Source organism: Scyliorhinus canicula, unplaced genomic scaffold (assembly GCF_902713615.1).
Source record: "Scyliorhinus canicula unplaced genomic scaffold, sScyCan1.1, whole genome shotgun sequence".
Taxonomy (NCBI): domain Eukaryota; kingdom Metazoa; phylum Chordata; class Chondrichthyes; order Carcharhiniformes; family Scyliorhinidae; genus Scyliorhinus; species Scyliorhinus canicula.
Genome location: NW_024055744.1, coordinates 2,478,488 through 2,495,599, shown reverse-complemented (window position 1 = coordinate 2,495,599; position 17,112 = coordinate 2,478,488). Strand labels below are relative to the sequence as shown.

The 17,112-nt window shown below is 45.7% G+C and overlaps 2 protein-coding genes and 1 non-coding gene across 3 annotated transcripts in view; 2 read left to right on the top strand and 1 right to left on the bottom strand.

Moving 5' to 3' along the window:
* Positions 1–12,768, bottom strand: part of LOC119960868 (zinc finger protein 229-like) — a 28,831-nt gene extending 16,063 nt beyond the window's left edge. The window contains exons 1-2 of the mRNA XM_038788458.1: positions 12,347–12,768; positions 4,604–4,790 (exon numbers count right to left, since the gene is read on the bottom strand). The gene's annotated coding sequence lies outside the window, so the exon portion shown is untranslated. The remainder of the gene's footprint in view (positions 1–4,603; positions 4,791–12,346) is intronic.
* On the top strand, positions 11,009–11,081 carry trnak-cuu. Its single transcript has one exon. It is a non-coding gene; the product is annotated as a tRNA-Lys (tRNA).
* Positions 12,769–13,773: 1,005 nt separating the features above from the next.
* LOC119960880 (oocyte zinc finger protein XlCOF15-like) lies at positions 13,774–14,475 on the top strand (the record flags this gene model as incomplete). Its single annotated transcript, XM_038788470.1, has 1 exon — positions 13,774–14,475. A coding segment is annotated over one exon (702 nt), but the record flags the coding sequence as incomplete, so codon positions are not given.
* Between the last annotated feature and the right edge of the window lie 2,637 nt (positions 14,476–17,112).

Genomic DNA, 17,112 nt, shown 5'->3' with positions numbered 1-17,112 from the left:
TCATAGCTAGCACCCTCCATACCAGGCAACATCCTGGTGAACCTCCTCTGCACCCTCTCCAAGGCATCCACATCCTTCTGGTAATGTGGCGACCAGAACTGCACGCAGTATTCCAAATGTGGCCGAACCAAAGTCCTATACAACTGTAACATGACCTGCCTACTCTTGTACTCAATACCCCATCCGATGAAGGCAAGCATGCCGTATGCCTTCTTGACCACTCTATCAACCTGCGTTGCCACCTTCAGGGAACAATGGACCTGAACTCCCAGATCTCTCTGCACATCAATTTTCCCCAAGACCCTTCCATTGACCATATAGTCCGCTCTTGAATTTGATCTTCCAAAATGCATCACCTCGCATTTGCCTGGATTGAACTCCATCTGCCATTTCTCTGCCCAACTCTCCAATCTATCTATATTTTGTTGTATTCTCTGACTTTCTCTGACAGTCCTCCTCGCTATCTGCAACCCCCTCAATCTTAGTATAATCTGCAAATTTGGTAATCAGACCACCTATACCTTCCTCCAGGTCATTTATGTAGATCACAAACAACAGTGGTCCGAGCACGGATCCCTGTGGAACACCACTAGTCACCCTTCTCCATTTTGAGACACCCCCTTCCACCACTACTCTCTGTCTCCTGTTGCCAGTTCTTTATCCATCTAGCTAGTACACCCTGAACCGCATACAACTTCACTTTTTCCATCAACCTGCCGTGGGAAACCTTATTAAATGCCTTACTAAAGTCCATGTATACGACATCTACAGCCCTTCCCTCATCAATTAACTTTCTCACTTCCTCAAAGAATTCTATTAGGTTTGTAAGACATGACCTTCCCTGCACAAAACTATGCTGCCTATCACTGATAAGTTTATTTTCTTCCAGATGTGAATAGATCCTATCCCTCAGTATCTTCTCCAACAGTTTGCCTACCACTGACGTCAAGCTCAGGTCTATAATTCCCTGGATGGTTCGACTACACTGGGAGCTGTGTCACCGTTGGTGATCTCCATTTAGAAAAAGGAAATAGAGGCACTAGATAAGGTGCAACAAAGATTAATAATATACAGAACTGAGAGCATTTAACACTCAGGAAAGGCTGGAGCTGCTTTTTTCTGGAAAAGAGAAGACTGTTGGATGACCTGGTGGATGTCTTTGAGATTATGAAGGGATTCAATAATCCAATAGGAATTTCAGTGGAAACCTCTTTCCCCAGCGAGTGGTGAGAATGTGGAACTCGTTACCACAGCGAGTGGTTGAGGTGAACAGCATGAATCCATTGAACGTAAAGCTAGACACATACATGAGGGAGAAAGGCATAGAAGGAGATTCTGATGGATGGAGAGCTAACCGATCCCCATGTAAATCTGTAATAATAGTGGATGCATTGGTGGTCATCTTCCAGGATTCCATAGACTCTGGAACAGTTCCTGGAGATTGGAGGGTGGCTTATGTAACCCCACTATTTGAAATGAGAGAGCAACAGAGAATTATAGGCCAGTAAGCCTGACATCGACAGTGGGGAAAATTCTAGAATCCATTATCAAAGATTTTATAGCAAAGCACTGAGAAAACAGTGGCAGGATCGGGCAGAGTCAGCGTGGATTTATGACGGGGAAATCATGCTTGACTAAATCGACTGGAATTCTTCCAGTGTGTAACTGGTAGAGTTGACGAGGGGAAGCCAGTGGATGTGGTATATTTGGATTTTCAGGTGGCTTTTGACAAAGTAAAATAAGAGATTAGTGTGTAAAATTAAAGCACATGTGATTAGTGGTAGTGTATTGAGATGGATAAAAAGAACTGGTTGGCAGACAGGAAACAAAGAGGAGGAATTAATGGTCTTTTTCAAACTGGCAGGCCGTGCCTAGTGGGGTACCGCAGGGATCGGTGCTTGGGCCCAGATATTCACAAGACAGATGAATGATTTTTAAAAAATTTTAAATACCCAATTCTTTTTTCCAATTAAGGGGCAATTTAGCGTGGCCAATTCACCTACCCTGCACATCTTATTAATAATAACAATAATAATCTTTATTGCCACAAGTAGGCTTGCATTAACACTGCAATGAAGTCACCGTGAAAAGAGTTGGATGATAAGATATGATCATAATGAATTGCAGAGCAGGCTGAAGTTAAAAACATACCACTATTCTTAGAACTCCCCCCCCCATACCAAAAAGTGTCGATATTCTAAATGGTGAACAGGGATTCTCATTCCCTGACTCTGATGCAGACTTAGGTGGGTGATATTCAGGTCAAACTATATTTTCAAGTTATCCCCCGGTATAACCCATACCATCACAGAAGAATTTTACCTATTTACCAGTTTAGTAGCATCCTGGGTCCTGCATTGCTAAGTAAAGTAGGCTTTGTAATAACCACTGTGTCAGGTTAAAACTTTTAAGTTATTTTATTCTTATATTTCTTCTTTTAAAAAGATGCAATCACTGCCTTTACAGAAAAGTAAAAAGATTTTGCTTCTTGATTCTCCTGGTTGGGTGAAGGGACCTTCAGGCCCACCTTGACAATCACTCTTCTTTAGCTTTTGGTCTTCCTCAGATGTATTAGCTGTTCTGCTCGGTTACTGTGCTCCATCTTTCCCATGTACTGAGCTATGAGAGCTGGTTCTGAGCTGACTCTGCCTCCTCTCTAAATTCTGGTCTTCATTAGATATATTAGCTGTTTCAGCTCGGCTGCTTTGCTCTGTCCCTTTCCCATGACCGAGCTATGAGAGCTGACTCTGAGCTGACTCTTGTTTCTTCTCTGCTCCTTTCTCAGCGTTTGAAATGAAATGAAAATTGCTTATTGTCACGAGTCGGCTTCAATGAAGTTACTGTGAAAAGCCCCTAGTCGCCACATTCCGGCACCTGTCCGGGGAGGCTGGTACGGGAATCGAACTGTGCTGCTGGCCTGCTTTAAAAGCCAGCGATTTAGCTGAGTGAGCTAAACCAGCCCCTCGTTTATATATCTTTCTAACAGTTAAAGTTTTAATTACTATATTGTAAAGTAATTTTTATTTCACTTGGATTGTAAAAGGTACCTATAATCTAAAAGTTTCTAACGTGACTAAGTATTCATTTTGAGCATGACCTCATCTCATAGATCTCTAATTACATTGTTTCCTTTATGATGTTCAAAATGCTTTGATTTCAACGTGGTGTGATGTTTGATTCTGCCATTTCTATAGATTTATCAAATTGTGTCCCCAGCTCATAATTTTGACTTTGATTTGGGTCTAATTTATGTTTTTGTAGACACATTGTCTCCAGCTTTCCATATTCACCTAATGTCAGCAAAATGTCACACCTAGAATTGTCACCTAATTCAACTGAACCTCATCCATTCTTTTCCAGCTGCATAACTTCAAGGAGGGTATGAAATATTGTTTTTAGCTTTATACTAAAGATTCAATTGGTGGTGAGTTTAAAAGATTTGCCTCACATTTAAACACTGGTCACCTAATTCAGCTGAACCTCATCCACTCTTTTCCATCTGCTTACCCAACTAAAAAAAGGAGGTTCGAAACATTGCTTTTAGCTGTATACTAAAATTCACTGATTGTGTCTTGAAAGACCTGCTTATTTTGTTTGCTAAGCCTGCTTGACCAAAGCTATCTGCATTTTACAATCCTCTCCTGGCAGCTGCTGTTAACCCTTCGTGGGATTTTTCCCTATCTTCTCTTATGTTTCTTAAATCAGGTATTACCAAACTTCCATGTTCCAAATGACACGTCTTTCTATATTTTCAATTACAAGGCGCAAAGGGCCAAATGGCCTCCTCCTGCTCCTATTGCCAATATTTCTATGTAATCCCTTCCCACACTAAGAGCAGGTGAATGGCCTCTCCTCAGCGTGGACTCGCTGATGTCGCTGCAGACTGAATAACTGTGTAAATCCCTTCCCACACTGAGAGCAAGTGAATGGCCTCTCGCCAGTGTGAACTCGCCGATGTTTCTGCAGGCTGGATAACCGTGTGAATCCATTCCCACAGAGGGAGCAAGTAAATGGCCTCTCCCCAGTGTGAACTCGCCGATGTTTCTGCAGGCTGGATGATTCTGTGAATCCCTTCCCACACACAGAACAGGCGAATGGCCTCTCCCCAGTGTGAACTTTCTGATGTCTCTGCAGACTGGATGACTGAGTGAATCCCTTCCCACACTGAGAGCACGTGAACGGGCGCGCACCAGTGTGAATTCGCTGATGGATCCGTAGGTTGGTTAAGTATTGGAATCCCTTCCCACACTGAGAGCAGATGAATGGTTTCTCCACAGTGTGAACTCGCTGGTGTGACTTGAGGATGGTTAACCGAGTGAATCCCTTCCCACACACAGAGCAGGTGAATGGCCTCTCCCCAGTGTGATTGCGTCGATGAGTCACCAGCTCAGATGGGAATCTGTATCCCTTCCCACAGTCCCCACATTTCCATGGTTTCTCCATGTTTTGGGTCTCCTCATGTCTCTCCAGATTGGACAATCAGTGGAAGCCTTGTCTACACACAGAATATGTGCACTGTCTCTCCTCAGTGTGAATGGTGTGATGTTTGTTTCAGGCTGTGTAACTGGTTTAAGCTCTTTCCACAGTCAGTTCACTGGAACACTCTCACTCGGGTGTGTGTTGTGTGAGTCTCGGTGCTTTTCGTGCTTAAAATCTTTGGAAGCCGACAGATTGGACAAACATTTCTCCTTCTCACCAATGATATTCAGATCAAAAGGAATCGACTGAGTTTGTCACATTGAGACATGACCTTTGAGATTTCTGTCTATAATTCCTCCTCTTCCAATATCCTTTAAAAACAATTTGCAAAAATCATCATTGTTAGTACACGATAAAAACTCAGAAGACAATTCTAGTTTCTATGAAATATTATTTCCTCTATTGTTCTCCAAAAGCTGTAAATCTCCATCACACACAATCTCCCTCCATTCTCACTCTGCTGCATCTAATATTCACCCTCCCAATTCTCCTGAAGGTGCTGATTCATGTTGATTGACAGATCCAAGCTCAGCTCACTGCTTCCTGACCAGGACACAGAGATTATTAGGAGCAAGGCCATTCAATGCTAACCATTCAATGAGATCCTTGGCCGATCTACCTCAGCACCATTCTCCCCACACGGTCCCCATATCCCTCGATATCCTCAATATCTAGAAACCTATCAATATTTGTCTTGAACATCCCTGATGACCGAGGCTCCACATTCCTCTGGGATAGAGAATTCCAAAGCTTCACCACATCCTCGAGTGAAGAGATCCCACCTCATCTCAGCTTTCACTCTATTTTCCTACCTGTTCCCCATAACTCTTAACTCCATTGTCAATAAAATATCTGTCTAACTTGTGCTTCAATATATTCAATGACCCCCAGATACAACTGGTCCCTGTGGAAGAGAAATCCAGAGATTAACAACCCTCTGAGGGAAGAGATGACTGGAAATCTATAACGGAGCTGCAATCTTATATTAAAAGAAGAGAAATCATAATAAATATATTTTATTACAGAACCATAAATAATATATCTAATCTGTACCATGTAACAACACCAGACATATCTCTGTCCACTATTAATTTAATGTCCCCTGAAATGTCAAACATCTCCATGGGAACCCACCCCTTTAATTGTGAACATTAGGAAAGAGACCATCCTTTTCGCCAGACAAATCAATATGTCAAGCTGAGGGAGAGACCTGGACCACAAGGGAGAACAATAAATCAGAGGTCTCTCCGATGGCAAGGAAGGAAACCCTGGCAGGTGGGCGGGGAGGATTCACAAACACCCACTGGGGGCCCCAAACCCCCAATAAGACCCTTTGATTTTATTGTCAGTCTGCAGCCAGGAGCTGGAGAACTGAACTCAGGCAGAGGAGAGGGAGGGAGAAAACTGGGAGTGGAGGGAAGAAATGGTGCAGAAGGGCAGCATGGTGGCACAGTAGTTAGCACTACTGCCTCATGGCGCCGAGGTCCCAGGTTCGATCCCAGCTCTGGGTCACTGTCCGTGTGCAGTTTGCACATTCTCCCCGCGTTTGCGTGGGTTTCTCCCCACAACCCATAGATGTGCAGGGTAGGTGGATTGGCCACGCTAAATTGCCCCTTAATTGGAAAAAATGAATTGGGTACACTAAATTTTTAAAAAGAAAGAGACGGTGCAGATGGGTTTGGATTTCAGCCCAGGGAGGAGGGAGAGTGTGTGGGACTGGGATTTACAGCTATGGGGGAACAAGAGAGGAATAATGTTCCAGAGAAACTAGAATTGTCTGTTCAGAATTTCTATCCTGGACTGACGGTGATGGCTTTTGTAAACTCCTTTTATAGGGGGTTGGAAGGGGAGGCTTTACAGATAGAAACTCAAATCAAACTTCACAACAAGATTTAATAGAGTCAGTCCATTCATCAGGACCTGAATATCATTGGCCTGTGAATGTGGAAGAAGAAACGTTTGTCTGGTCCGTCCATAGGGAAAGATTTTCCAAGATCAGTGTGACTGTAAGAAAACCCGATACACACACACTCGACTCGAGTGAGAGTGTTTCAGTGAACTGACTGTGGAAAGAGCTTTAACCAATTACACAGTCTGAAAAAACACCATTCCATTCAGAGCGGGGAGAGACCGTACACATGCTCTCTGTGGGGACAAGGGCGCCACAACAGCACAGCGGGTAACACTGTTGATTCTCAGCACCAGGGACTCGGGTTCGATTCCCGATTTGGGTCACTGTCTGTGCGGAGTCTGCACGTTCTCCCAGTGTCTGTGTGGGATTCCTCCGGGTGTTCCTGTTTCCTCCCACAAGTCCCAAAAATCGTGCATATTTGGTGATTTGAAATGAAAAAAAAATGAAATGAAAATCGCTTATTGTCACGAGTAGGCTTCAATGAAGTTACTGTGAAAAGCCCCTTGTCACCACATTCCAACATTCTGAATTCTCCCTCCGAGTATCCGAACAGGCGCCGGAGTGCAGTGACTGAGGGATTTTCTCAGTAACCATTGCAGTGTTAATGTAAGCCTTTTTGTGACACTAATAAAGTTTATTATTTATTATTCAATTGATCGTCAAACGTGGAGGGGGACAAGGACACCAGCAGCATGCTGAAACAGGGGCTGGTTTAGCACAGGGCTAAATAGCTGGCTTTGAAAGCAGACCAAGGCAGGCTAGCAGCACGGTTCAATTCCGTACCAGCCTCCCCGAACAGGTGCCAGAATGTGGCGACTAGGGGCTTTTCACAGTAACTTCATTTGAAGCCTATTCGAGACAATAAGCGATTTTCATTTCATTTTTCATGTGGGGACTGTGGGGCAGGATTCAAGTCCCCATGTGAGCTGGGGACTCATCTCCACAGTCACACCAGCGACAGACCATTCACCTGTTCGGAGTGTGGGAAGGGATTCACTCAGTTTTCCGAGTGAGGATTTACCAGGATGTGGGAGCCGAGCTGGTGAGGAAGTGAGTGGCCTTTAATAAGGTTCAGGCTGCTCTGTGTGAGAAAGGAGTTTGATTCGGGGTGGTTTACCCGGCAAAGCTGCGGGTTACAAATGTGTCCAAAGACTTCCATTTGGAGATAGTGGAGGAGGCGAATGCCTTTATTGTAAAGCATGGACTGGGGTCCAGTTATCTGTATTGGACAAGATCTACATTCGTGTGGGGTAGGATGGGTGTTGTGATATCCTGGATATAGTTTTTGACATTTTTTCTGATAGGATCTGTTTTCCTGTGTGGGGATGAAGCGAGATTTTCTTTACAAAGCACAACGTTGATCTATGAGAGGAGGGGGGGGGGGGGGGGCGGTGATGGCTCCCGTTGGAAATTGAGTCTACTGCATTCTGAAATATGTTTTATCCTCGAAGTGGGCAATATCGTTGTTTTTATTTTCTTGTTGTCCTGAGAGAAGCTGCCCTGCCAGCAGTCAGCTGGTGACTGGGAGTGAGATTGCGGGGGGGGGGGGGTGAAGCTGCAGCTGGTGACCCAGTTTCGGCTGGGGGGGGGGGGGGGGGGGGGGGGGGGGGGGGTGCTTTTGGATTCAATTTGTGTGTGTCTAGGTGGGGAGTTGATGAAAAATAGGGGGGGGGGGTTAGTTTGCTGATGATGACTATAAAACTGTTTTTGTTTTACTCTGAAGATGTGTGCGCACGGCGGCCATCTTGGGTGGACCCTTGGCCTGTACTTTTTGAAGATTTGCTGGATAGTCCCTCACAGTGGAAATGGCTGATTCCGTGATGGCGGCTGGTGCAGAGACCCTTGATTCAGCTGCTCACCTAGAACGCAAGGGAATTGGGTGGAACAGTGAAGGGGTCGAGTGTTTTCGCTCACTGAAAGAATCCAAATGCTGGTGTGATGTTCTTGCAGGAGACTCACTCACGGGTTAGAGATCAGACCGGACTGCGGAGGGGGGAGCCAAGTGTTTCACTCGGGCTTTGACGGAAGGGCTCGATGTGCTGCAATTCTAATCAATAAACAGATTCCTCTTTCAGTCACCAGGATCATTGCGGACGCTAATGGGAGATACGTGGTGGTCAGTGGGTCGTTGGCAGGTACATTGGTGGTGTTGGTGAATGGCTAAGCCCCTAACTGGGGCGATGTGGCATTCTTAAAAATATAGTTTGGATCTATCCCAGATCTGGATACACATCAATCAATGCTTGGCGGAGACTTCACTTGTGTACTGGATCTGGAAATGGACTGGTCCAAGCCCATTCAACCGCTATAAATACACAATAACGGAGTGGAATCTGGACGGACCATCTGGCATGACCCAGGCACCGGAAACGACAACAGCGAACCCAGGAAAAAGATAAATAAATCTGTTCCCCATCAGTAAATTGTAAAAGAATTATGGGACATAGATTTAAGATTGTGAGCAAGATCTGCAGGGGAGATTGGAGGTAGACATTTTATACAGTGAGTGATAATGATCTGAACTCAATGCTGACACACAAAGGTCGATAATCTCCAGGTCCTGATAACCCAAATGGTGCTGTCAGAATTTGATGTGAGGATTGGTTGTGAGTTTCCTGTCTGTGAATCCCTTTCTAAGCCCCTGTGAAAGAAGTTTACAAAGGCATCACTGTCAGTCCAGAAATTAAATTCAGGAAAGATAAACATTTCTTCTGGTTTGAGTTTGCTGTGTGTAAATCTTCCCCTACTAATCCCCTGGAAAAGGAGTTTCCAAAAGTAATCACCGTCAGTCCAGGAGAGAAATTCACTACATTCTCCCCTCCTGCTCCGTGTCCAGGATGACCGCTCATGCCCCCGCTGCACACTGACCCTCTTGTCATCAGCAGTCCCCTGATTTGAGGGTGATGTTGACTCAGGGTTGTGAGTTTCTGCCCTGGGTCTTCATGTGGCTGAACAGAGCCGCAGAGCTTTGGACACATGGGGCAGGATGTCCAATGAGATAGTGAAATCCGGAGAGCAGGATTGGCTTCCTTTTCTTTCCATCTCTGCCACCGCCTTGCATCATCAATAAGACATTGGGACTGAAAGACTAATCCAGTTTGATGGACAAGTTGTCTCCATTCTGAACAATGGGGAACAAGCCCCTCCCACTCATTGAAACATCGCCCCGACAAAGATGAGAAATGCGCATGCGCCCTGCACATCCAATAACCCGTTAACCCGAGCCTAAATGAGGAGCTGCAGCTCCGCTCGGTACAAACGGGGTCCCGGAAACTTGCCCGAGGATTGTAGCTTACAACAGTTTTACACGACGTTTCCGCCGGCTCCCACGATCTCTTGCTCCCTCCATATTGTTAATCGCCTCTCACCGATTTCAGATCTGAACAACACGCTCTTCTCCATTGCCATTACCCACACTGCGCATGCTTCAATCACAGTGGGCCCCGCCCCTCATTCATTCCGATTGGTTGGAGGTCTAGCTGCTCCTGGTCTGTCCTCTAATCCCGCCCCTCCTCTTCCAATTGGTCGGGAGCTGCCGTCAATCACCCGGGCACTGTGACGTTTCCAGATGAAGAGAGTGGCCACAGGCTCAGGCTGACTGGCTGATTGTCCAATAATAACAGTGAGAGTCTCAGTGGGACAATCAGACAATAATAGTGGAGATGGGGCCCAGAGGAGAAACAGCAACGGATTCACTCACTTTGAGAGTAACAAACACAGTGTCTGCTCCAACAAGAGTCAGGCTGCAGTGTGTGTGAGTGAACACATCATTGCATCCAATGTAGAATCATAGAATCCCCTCAGTGCAGAAGGAGGCCATTTGACCCATGAAGTCTGTAGCAACCCTCTGAAAGAGCACCCTACCTTGGCGAATTCCCCACCCTATCCCCGTAACACCTCCCGGGGACAATTTAGCACAGCCAATCCACCTAATTTGCACATTTTTGGACTGTGGGAGGATACCACAGCACCCGCAAAGGAAATCTACGCAGATGCAGGAAAACTCGACAGAGACAGTGACCCATGGTCAGAATTAATCATAGAATCTACAGCGCTGAAGCAGACCATTCGGCCCATCAAGTCTGCACCAGCATTACCTGATCTGGCCAACTCACTGAAATGTCGTTAATTTTGAATTGCCTAGTAAACCACTCAGTTTAAGGACAATTAGGAATAGGCAACCAAGCTGGTTTGCCCGTGACACTCACATCCCATAAAGAACAGAGAAAATCAAAGGGCTGTTTCCAGTGCCGGTTTCCAAGGAATCGGTACTGGGCCCTTCACTCCTGGTTTACATCATTGATTTGAAATTAAATGTAGGAACATGAAGAAGAAGTTTACCTGTGACACAAAAATGATTGAACACTTGAGGAATAAGGAAGAAAGCTAGAGGGAAAACAAGGCAAAGGATTACATGATAAATGGCAGGACAGGACTAGGTAGGCCAGAGCTGGATTCCTGTGCACAGGAAGATTGCACCAGAGAGAGCAGAGGGGATTTAAGAACATCAGCCAGAAATTGACAATGTTTGCTCTGAGGAAAGTTTGGATAAACTGGAGCTGTTTTCTTTGGAACAGAAAAGACTGAGGGGAGACCAAAATTAAATTTTGAAAAGCAGCCCAGCTAGCTCAGTCGGTAGAGCATGGGACTCTTAATCCCAGGGCCGTGGGTTCAAGACCCACTTTGGGCGCTTCAGCTTCTTTAATCTGAGAATATTGAGTTGAGCTGAACTGTTTATGGTAGCACTGTTGCGCCAGGGTGCTGGGTTCAATTCCCACTGGGGACACTGTCTGCGCAGTCTACATGTTCTCCCAGTGTCTGTTTGGGTTTCCTCCGACAAGTCCTGAAAGACATGCTTGTTAGGTGAATTGGAAATCTGAATTCTCCCTCTGTGTACCCGAATAGGTGCCAAAGTGTGGTGACTAGGGGATTTTCACAGTAACTTCATTGCAGTGTTAATGTAAGCCTACTTGTGACAATAATTAAGATTATTCTAAATGTATAAAATTCTGGGGGATCATGGTGGCACAGTGGCTGTGTGCCTGCATGCTGGGGACCCAGGTACAATCCTGGCGCCAGGTCACAGTCTGTAAGGAGTTTGCACATTCTCCCATTATCTGTGTGCCCCAACCCTAACCCCCACAACCCAAATATGTGTAGGTCAGGTGGCTTGGCAAAACTAAATTGCCCCTTAATTGGAAAAAGATATAAATGTATGTATTTTTTAAATTCTGAGTGATCTATATAGATTGGATAGGAAGGTCCTATTCCCTTTGGTTGAGGGATACATATAAAAGGGGGCAGAGATTTAGGGAAGGACTAGGTGGTTTAGAGGGTGGTCAGGATCTGTGACATGCTGACAGAAACCCTCAGAACATTTGTAAAGTATTTCGATAGACATTTTAATTGATGTAACTTAAAAAGCTACAGACCACAATCTGGAAATTGAGATTAGGCTGAATACCTACTTTGCAGCCACGGTGAGCTAAATGAAATGCAACAGGAACAACAAACTTCAATAAAAACCCGGATAGTAACTCTCACTACTAACAAGGTCAACAGTTTGCCCAGTTTAGCTGCCAAGTATGCTAATGAATGAATGAAATGAAAATCACTTATTGTCACGAGTAGACTTCAATGAAGTTACTGTGAAAAACCCCTAGTCGCCACATTCCGGCGCCTGTCCGGGGAGGCTGGTACGGGAATCGAACCGTGCTGCTGGCCTGCTTGGTCTGCTTTAAAAGCCAGCAATTAACCCTGTGAGCTAAACCAGCCCCTAATGCGGACATTTCCAAATTTACCTGCATACAAATGAGTACAACAGCAAATTATTTAACTTCCCCAATGTGATCGGTGTAATTAGTCTCAAATTTAACCCGGAATGGTCATTTAAATTTTCCCAGTCACTCTGATCTGAACTCTTTGTCCTCAGACAGAACAGACAAACCATTTTACCTCCCAATGATATTCAGCTCCTGATGAATCGAGTAACTCAGTCAGAGGATGATGTGATGTGATGTTTGGTTTGAAGTTCCCGTTGGCAAATCCTCCTCTTTCTAAATGAGTTTCCAAAGGAATTTCATTCTCTGTCCAGGAAAGAAATTCACAAGATTCTCTCTTCCGGCTTCCGGTTCCTGGATGCCCGCGCATGCGCCCTGCTGCACATTTCCGCTGAGAAAGATGGCGGCCGCGCAGGCGCCCTGCTGCATATCGCCATCGAAACAGATGACAGCCGTTAACAGGGGCCGATCAGAGAGAAAATCACCGATGCGGCTGGCACATTCGGTACAAACAACGAACGTCATCAAAAGTGCCGGAACCAATTTATCACCCTGAGGAATAAAATGGAATAATGGCAGATAAGGCTACCCGGAATGCCCGGCGAGGCCGAATGCGCCCTATCTCCATCTCAGGAGTCAGAATGCTCAGGAGTCAGAACGCGCAGGCGCAAGTTGCCCCGTCCCCGGAAGTGGCCTCTCTGTGTGGAGCATGCGCGTTGCTGCTCCGGGCTGAGCGCAGCCGCAGTGAGAGTGAGTGCGGCTCCCAGAGGCTGAATGAGAGCCGCCGCGAGCGGGGACAATGGTCAGAACCCAAACCCCCCAATAAGACCCATTGGTTTTATTGTCAGTCTGCAGACAGGAGCTGGAGAACTGAACCCAGGCAGAGGAGAGGGAGGGAGAAAATTGGGAGTGGAGGAAAGAGATGGTGAGATGGGTTTGGATTTCAGCCCAGGGAGGACGGAGAGTGTGTGGGACGGGGATTTACAGCTTTGGGGGAACAAGAGAGGGAAAAATGTTCCAGAGAAACTAGAATTGTCTGTTCAGAATTTATATGCTCCACTGACAGTGATGGGTTTTGTAAACTCCTTTTACAGGATATTGGAAGTGGAGGATTGGCCAACAGAAAACTCAAACCAAACATCATATCGAAATCTGACAGCCACTCAATTCATTAAGAGCTCAATATCTTCAATCTTTGAATTTGGAAGGAGAAGGGTTTGTTCTGTTTCAGCAGTGTGACTGCAAAAGCACCGAGACCCACCCCCATTGAGAGTTTTCCAGTCCACTGACTGTGGAGAGAGTTTTAACCAGTTACACAGCCTCAAAAAGAGTATCACATCATTCACTGCAGGGAGAAATTAAACGCTTATTTGTGTGTGGACAAAGCTTCAACCAGGAGAGACATAAAGACCCCTCACCATGGAGAAAGTGTGGAAATGTGCGGACTGGGAAGGGATTCAGTTACCCATCACAACGGGAAGTTCATCGTCGCAGTCACACTGGGGAGAAACCGTTCATCTGCTCCATTTGTGGGTAGGGATTCACCCATTCATACAACCTTCTGACACACCAACGAGTTCACACTGAGGAGAGGCCATTCACCTGCCCTGGTGTGGGAAGGGATTCACTCGGTCATCCCACATTGTGACTCATCAGCTTGTTCACATTGATAAGAGACCATTTATATGTCCTGACTGTGAAAAGAGTTTTAAATGTAAAAAGGATCTGCTGACACGTCAACTTATTCACACTGGAGAGAGACCGTTCTCCTGCTCCCTGTGTGGGAAAGGATTCATTCAGTCATCCCACCTGCAGACACATCAACCTGTTCACTCTGATAACACATTTTTTAATTGTCCTGACTGTGAGAAGAGCTTTAAAAACAAAAAGGATTTACTAACACACCAATATGCTCACACTGGGGAGAGACCATTCACCTGCTCTGTGTGTGGGAAAGGATTCAGCCGTCCATCTGCCCTACTGAACCACCAGAGAATTCACACTGGGGAGAGGCCATTCACCTGCTCTGACTGTGGGAAAGGATTCATTAATTCATCCAACCTTCTGATACACCAGCAACTTCATACAGGGGATAGACCGTTCACCTGCTCTGAATGTGGGAAGGGATTCACACGTTCATACAACCTTCTGACACATCAGCAGGTTCACAGTGAGCAGAGACCGTTCACTTGCTCAGTGTGTGGGAAGGGATTCACTCGTTCATCCAACCTATTGAATCACCAGCGAGTTCACACTGGGGAGAGGCCATTCACCTGCTCTGTGTGTGAGAAGGGATTCAGTCAGTCATCCAACCTGCTGACACACCAGAGAGTTTACAGTGGGGAGAGGCCGTTCACTTGCTCCATATGTGGGAAGGAATTTTCTCATTTATCTTATCTTCTGAAACATCATCGCATTCACACTGGGGAGAGGTCATTCACCTGTAATGTCTGTGGAAAGGGATTTACTCAGTCATCCCACTTGCTGACACACCAGCGAGTTCACAAGTGACTACAAATTTTGGATTCTACCTTTATTGATGCTGTTAATCATGTTCAGCAGTGAATCAGTTTCACTGTGACTGTTTTCATCTGTTGATGAGGTTTAATATTCTGAATAAATGTGAAATAAATCAGCTTGGTTTGAAACGTTGCAGGTTTTTGTCTTTTCCACTTGTGTTTAACATCACCTGTCTGTAGCTCAGAAAGGACAATCTGGGGAGAATCATACGGCAGGAACAGAACTTCAGCCTGGACACAGTCCTTCAGGGTCACACTGAGAGGGGCTGTTTAGCTCACAGGGCTAATCGCTGGCTTTGAAAGCAGACCAAGGCAAGCCAGCAGCACGGTTCAATTCCCGTAACAGCCTCCCCGAACAGGCGCCGGAATGTGGCGACTAGGGGCTTTTCACAGTAACTTCATTTGAAGCCTACTCATGACAATAAGCGATTTACTTTACTTTTACAAACAACACTTTGGTCTATTTCATCTTTCTTCACTGTCAGCAAAGTCCTCGTGTGGGTTAATCCTGAGGTGTGAGTGGAATATATCCCAGCTGTTCTCTTCCATGGTTCAGAGTTCCTGGGCATGGAACAGAAGCTCCTTTACAACTGTGTTTAGAGTCAGGAAGAACAATGGTGAATGATGGAAACGTTCTGTAAAATCAGAGATTGGTGTAAAACTGTGATGTTCCTGATTGAATGTAAAACAGCTGGTTAAAGTTTCCAGACTGCAAATGTGGTTATGTGACAGTCACAATGAAATAATTGAATAGAAACCTACTGAAAATAGATTGTTGAAGTCTGCATTAAAATAGCAGCTGGAGTACTTCACGGGAGCCTGGTAAATGCTGGGACAATTAGACAACAGTTTGATTCCCAGATAAAGAAGGATTGCCCAGCTAAAGAATTCCACAGATTCTCTACCCTCTGATGGAAGAAATGTCTCCTCATCTCGGTTCTAAATTTGAGACCCCTTCCTCTGAGATTATGCCCTCTGGTCCTAGACTCTCCCACAAGAGGAAACAAGATGATTTTTCAGGCTGTGTAACTGGTTGAAGCTCTTTCCACAGTCAGTTCACTGGAACACTTTCACTCAGGTGTGTGTGTGGGTCTCGGGGCTTTTCCAGTCACACTGATGTTTGAAATCTCTTCCCACAGTCAGAACAGACAAGCACATTGACAGTTTGTGATATTTAGATCCTAATGAATTGAGTGACTGTCAGATAGAACATAGAACAGTACAGCACAGAACAGGCCCCTCAGCCCTCGATGTTGTGCCGAGCAATGATCACCCTACTCAAACCCACACATCCACCCCACACCCGTAACCCAACAACCCCCCCCCCTCCCTTAACCTTACTTTTTAGGACACTACGGGCAATTTAGCATGGCCAATCCACCTAACCCGCACATCTTTGGACTGTGGGAGGAAACCGGAGCACCCGGACGAAACCCACGCACACACGGGGAGGACATGCAGACTCCACACAGACAGTGACCCAGCCGAGAATCGAACCTGGGACCCTGGAGCTGTGAAGCATTTATGCTAACCACCATGCTACCGTGCTGCCCAGATCTTGATGTTATATTTGGTTCGAGTTGCTCAGCTGCCAATCCTCCCGTTCTAATGCCTGAAAAAGAAGTTTACAACAATGATCACTGTAAGAATAGGATAGAAATTCACAACAGATCATTCTAGTTTCTATCAAACCTTCTTTCCTCTCTTGCTTTCCCCAAGCATGTGGTCCAGCCAAAATAGAAGACCAAAATCAGCTAGAAGCCCCGACAAAAGTGTAGGGAACCTTCCTAACTGAACCAGAATATTGTTCCCAGTGTCTCTGAAACACTCTGTCCACTGAGGTATCCACTGGTTGTGGAAGGCATCAAGCATTCCGGTGGATATCGCATGCTCCCTCTGCAGGGCCACTGGGAATAGACAAGACCACGGAACAGAAGTCGGCAGCCAGAGTAAACCCCCCCCCCCCCCCTCCCCCCACCCCCCACCGCTCCAAGGTCCTCATCCAGCTACAATGTACTGTTTTAATAAGACCCAAGAGTAGATTCAGTTTGTCACGTTCAGCACAAGGATACTAGATGTGATAGACTGTAAGATCCACAAACTCTGTCAAGGTGGCTGCAACTTAACAGTTTATTATGGACATTAAACTGTGGGTAATATTCGATTCTGTGACCAATATTTATTTAAACATGGACCTGAATAAGGAAACGTTGCAGCCACCTGTGAAGTTTAAATGTCTCCTTGTGTCCGGATGAACCAGCATTTGAGGAATATGAAATCTCAGGACTGTTGATCTCCAAGTGCCATATTGAACACAGGAGAATGAGCTCGAATTGGGACAGAGATACGCATGAGTGAGCATCGTAAACTGCTATTGTATCGGGGTGTTCTGGGTCTCAGAGTTTTAACCCTACAGTTAATT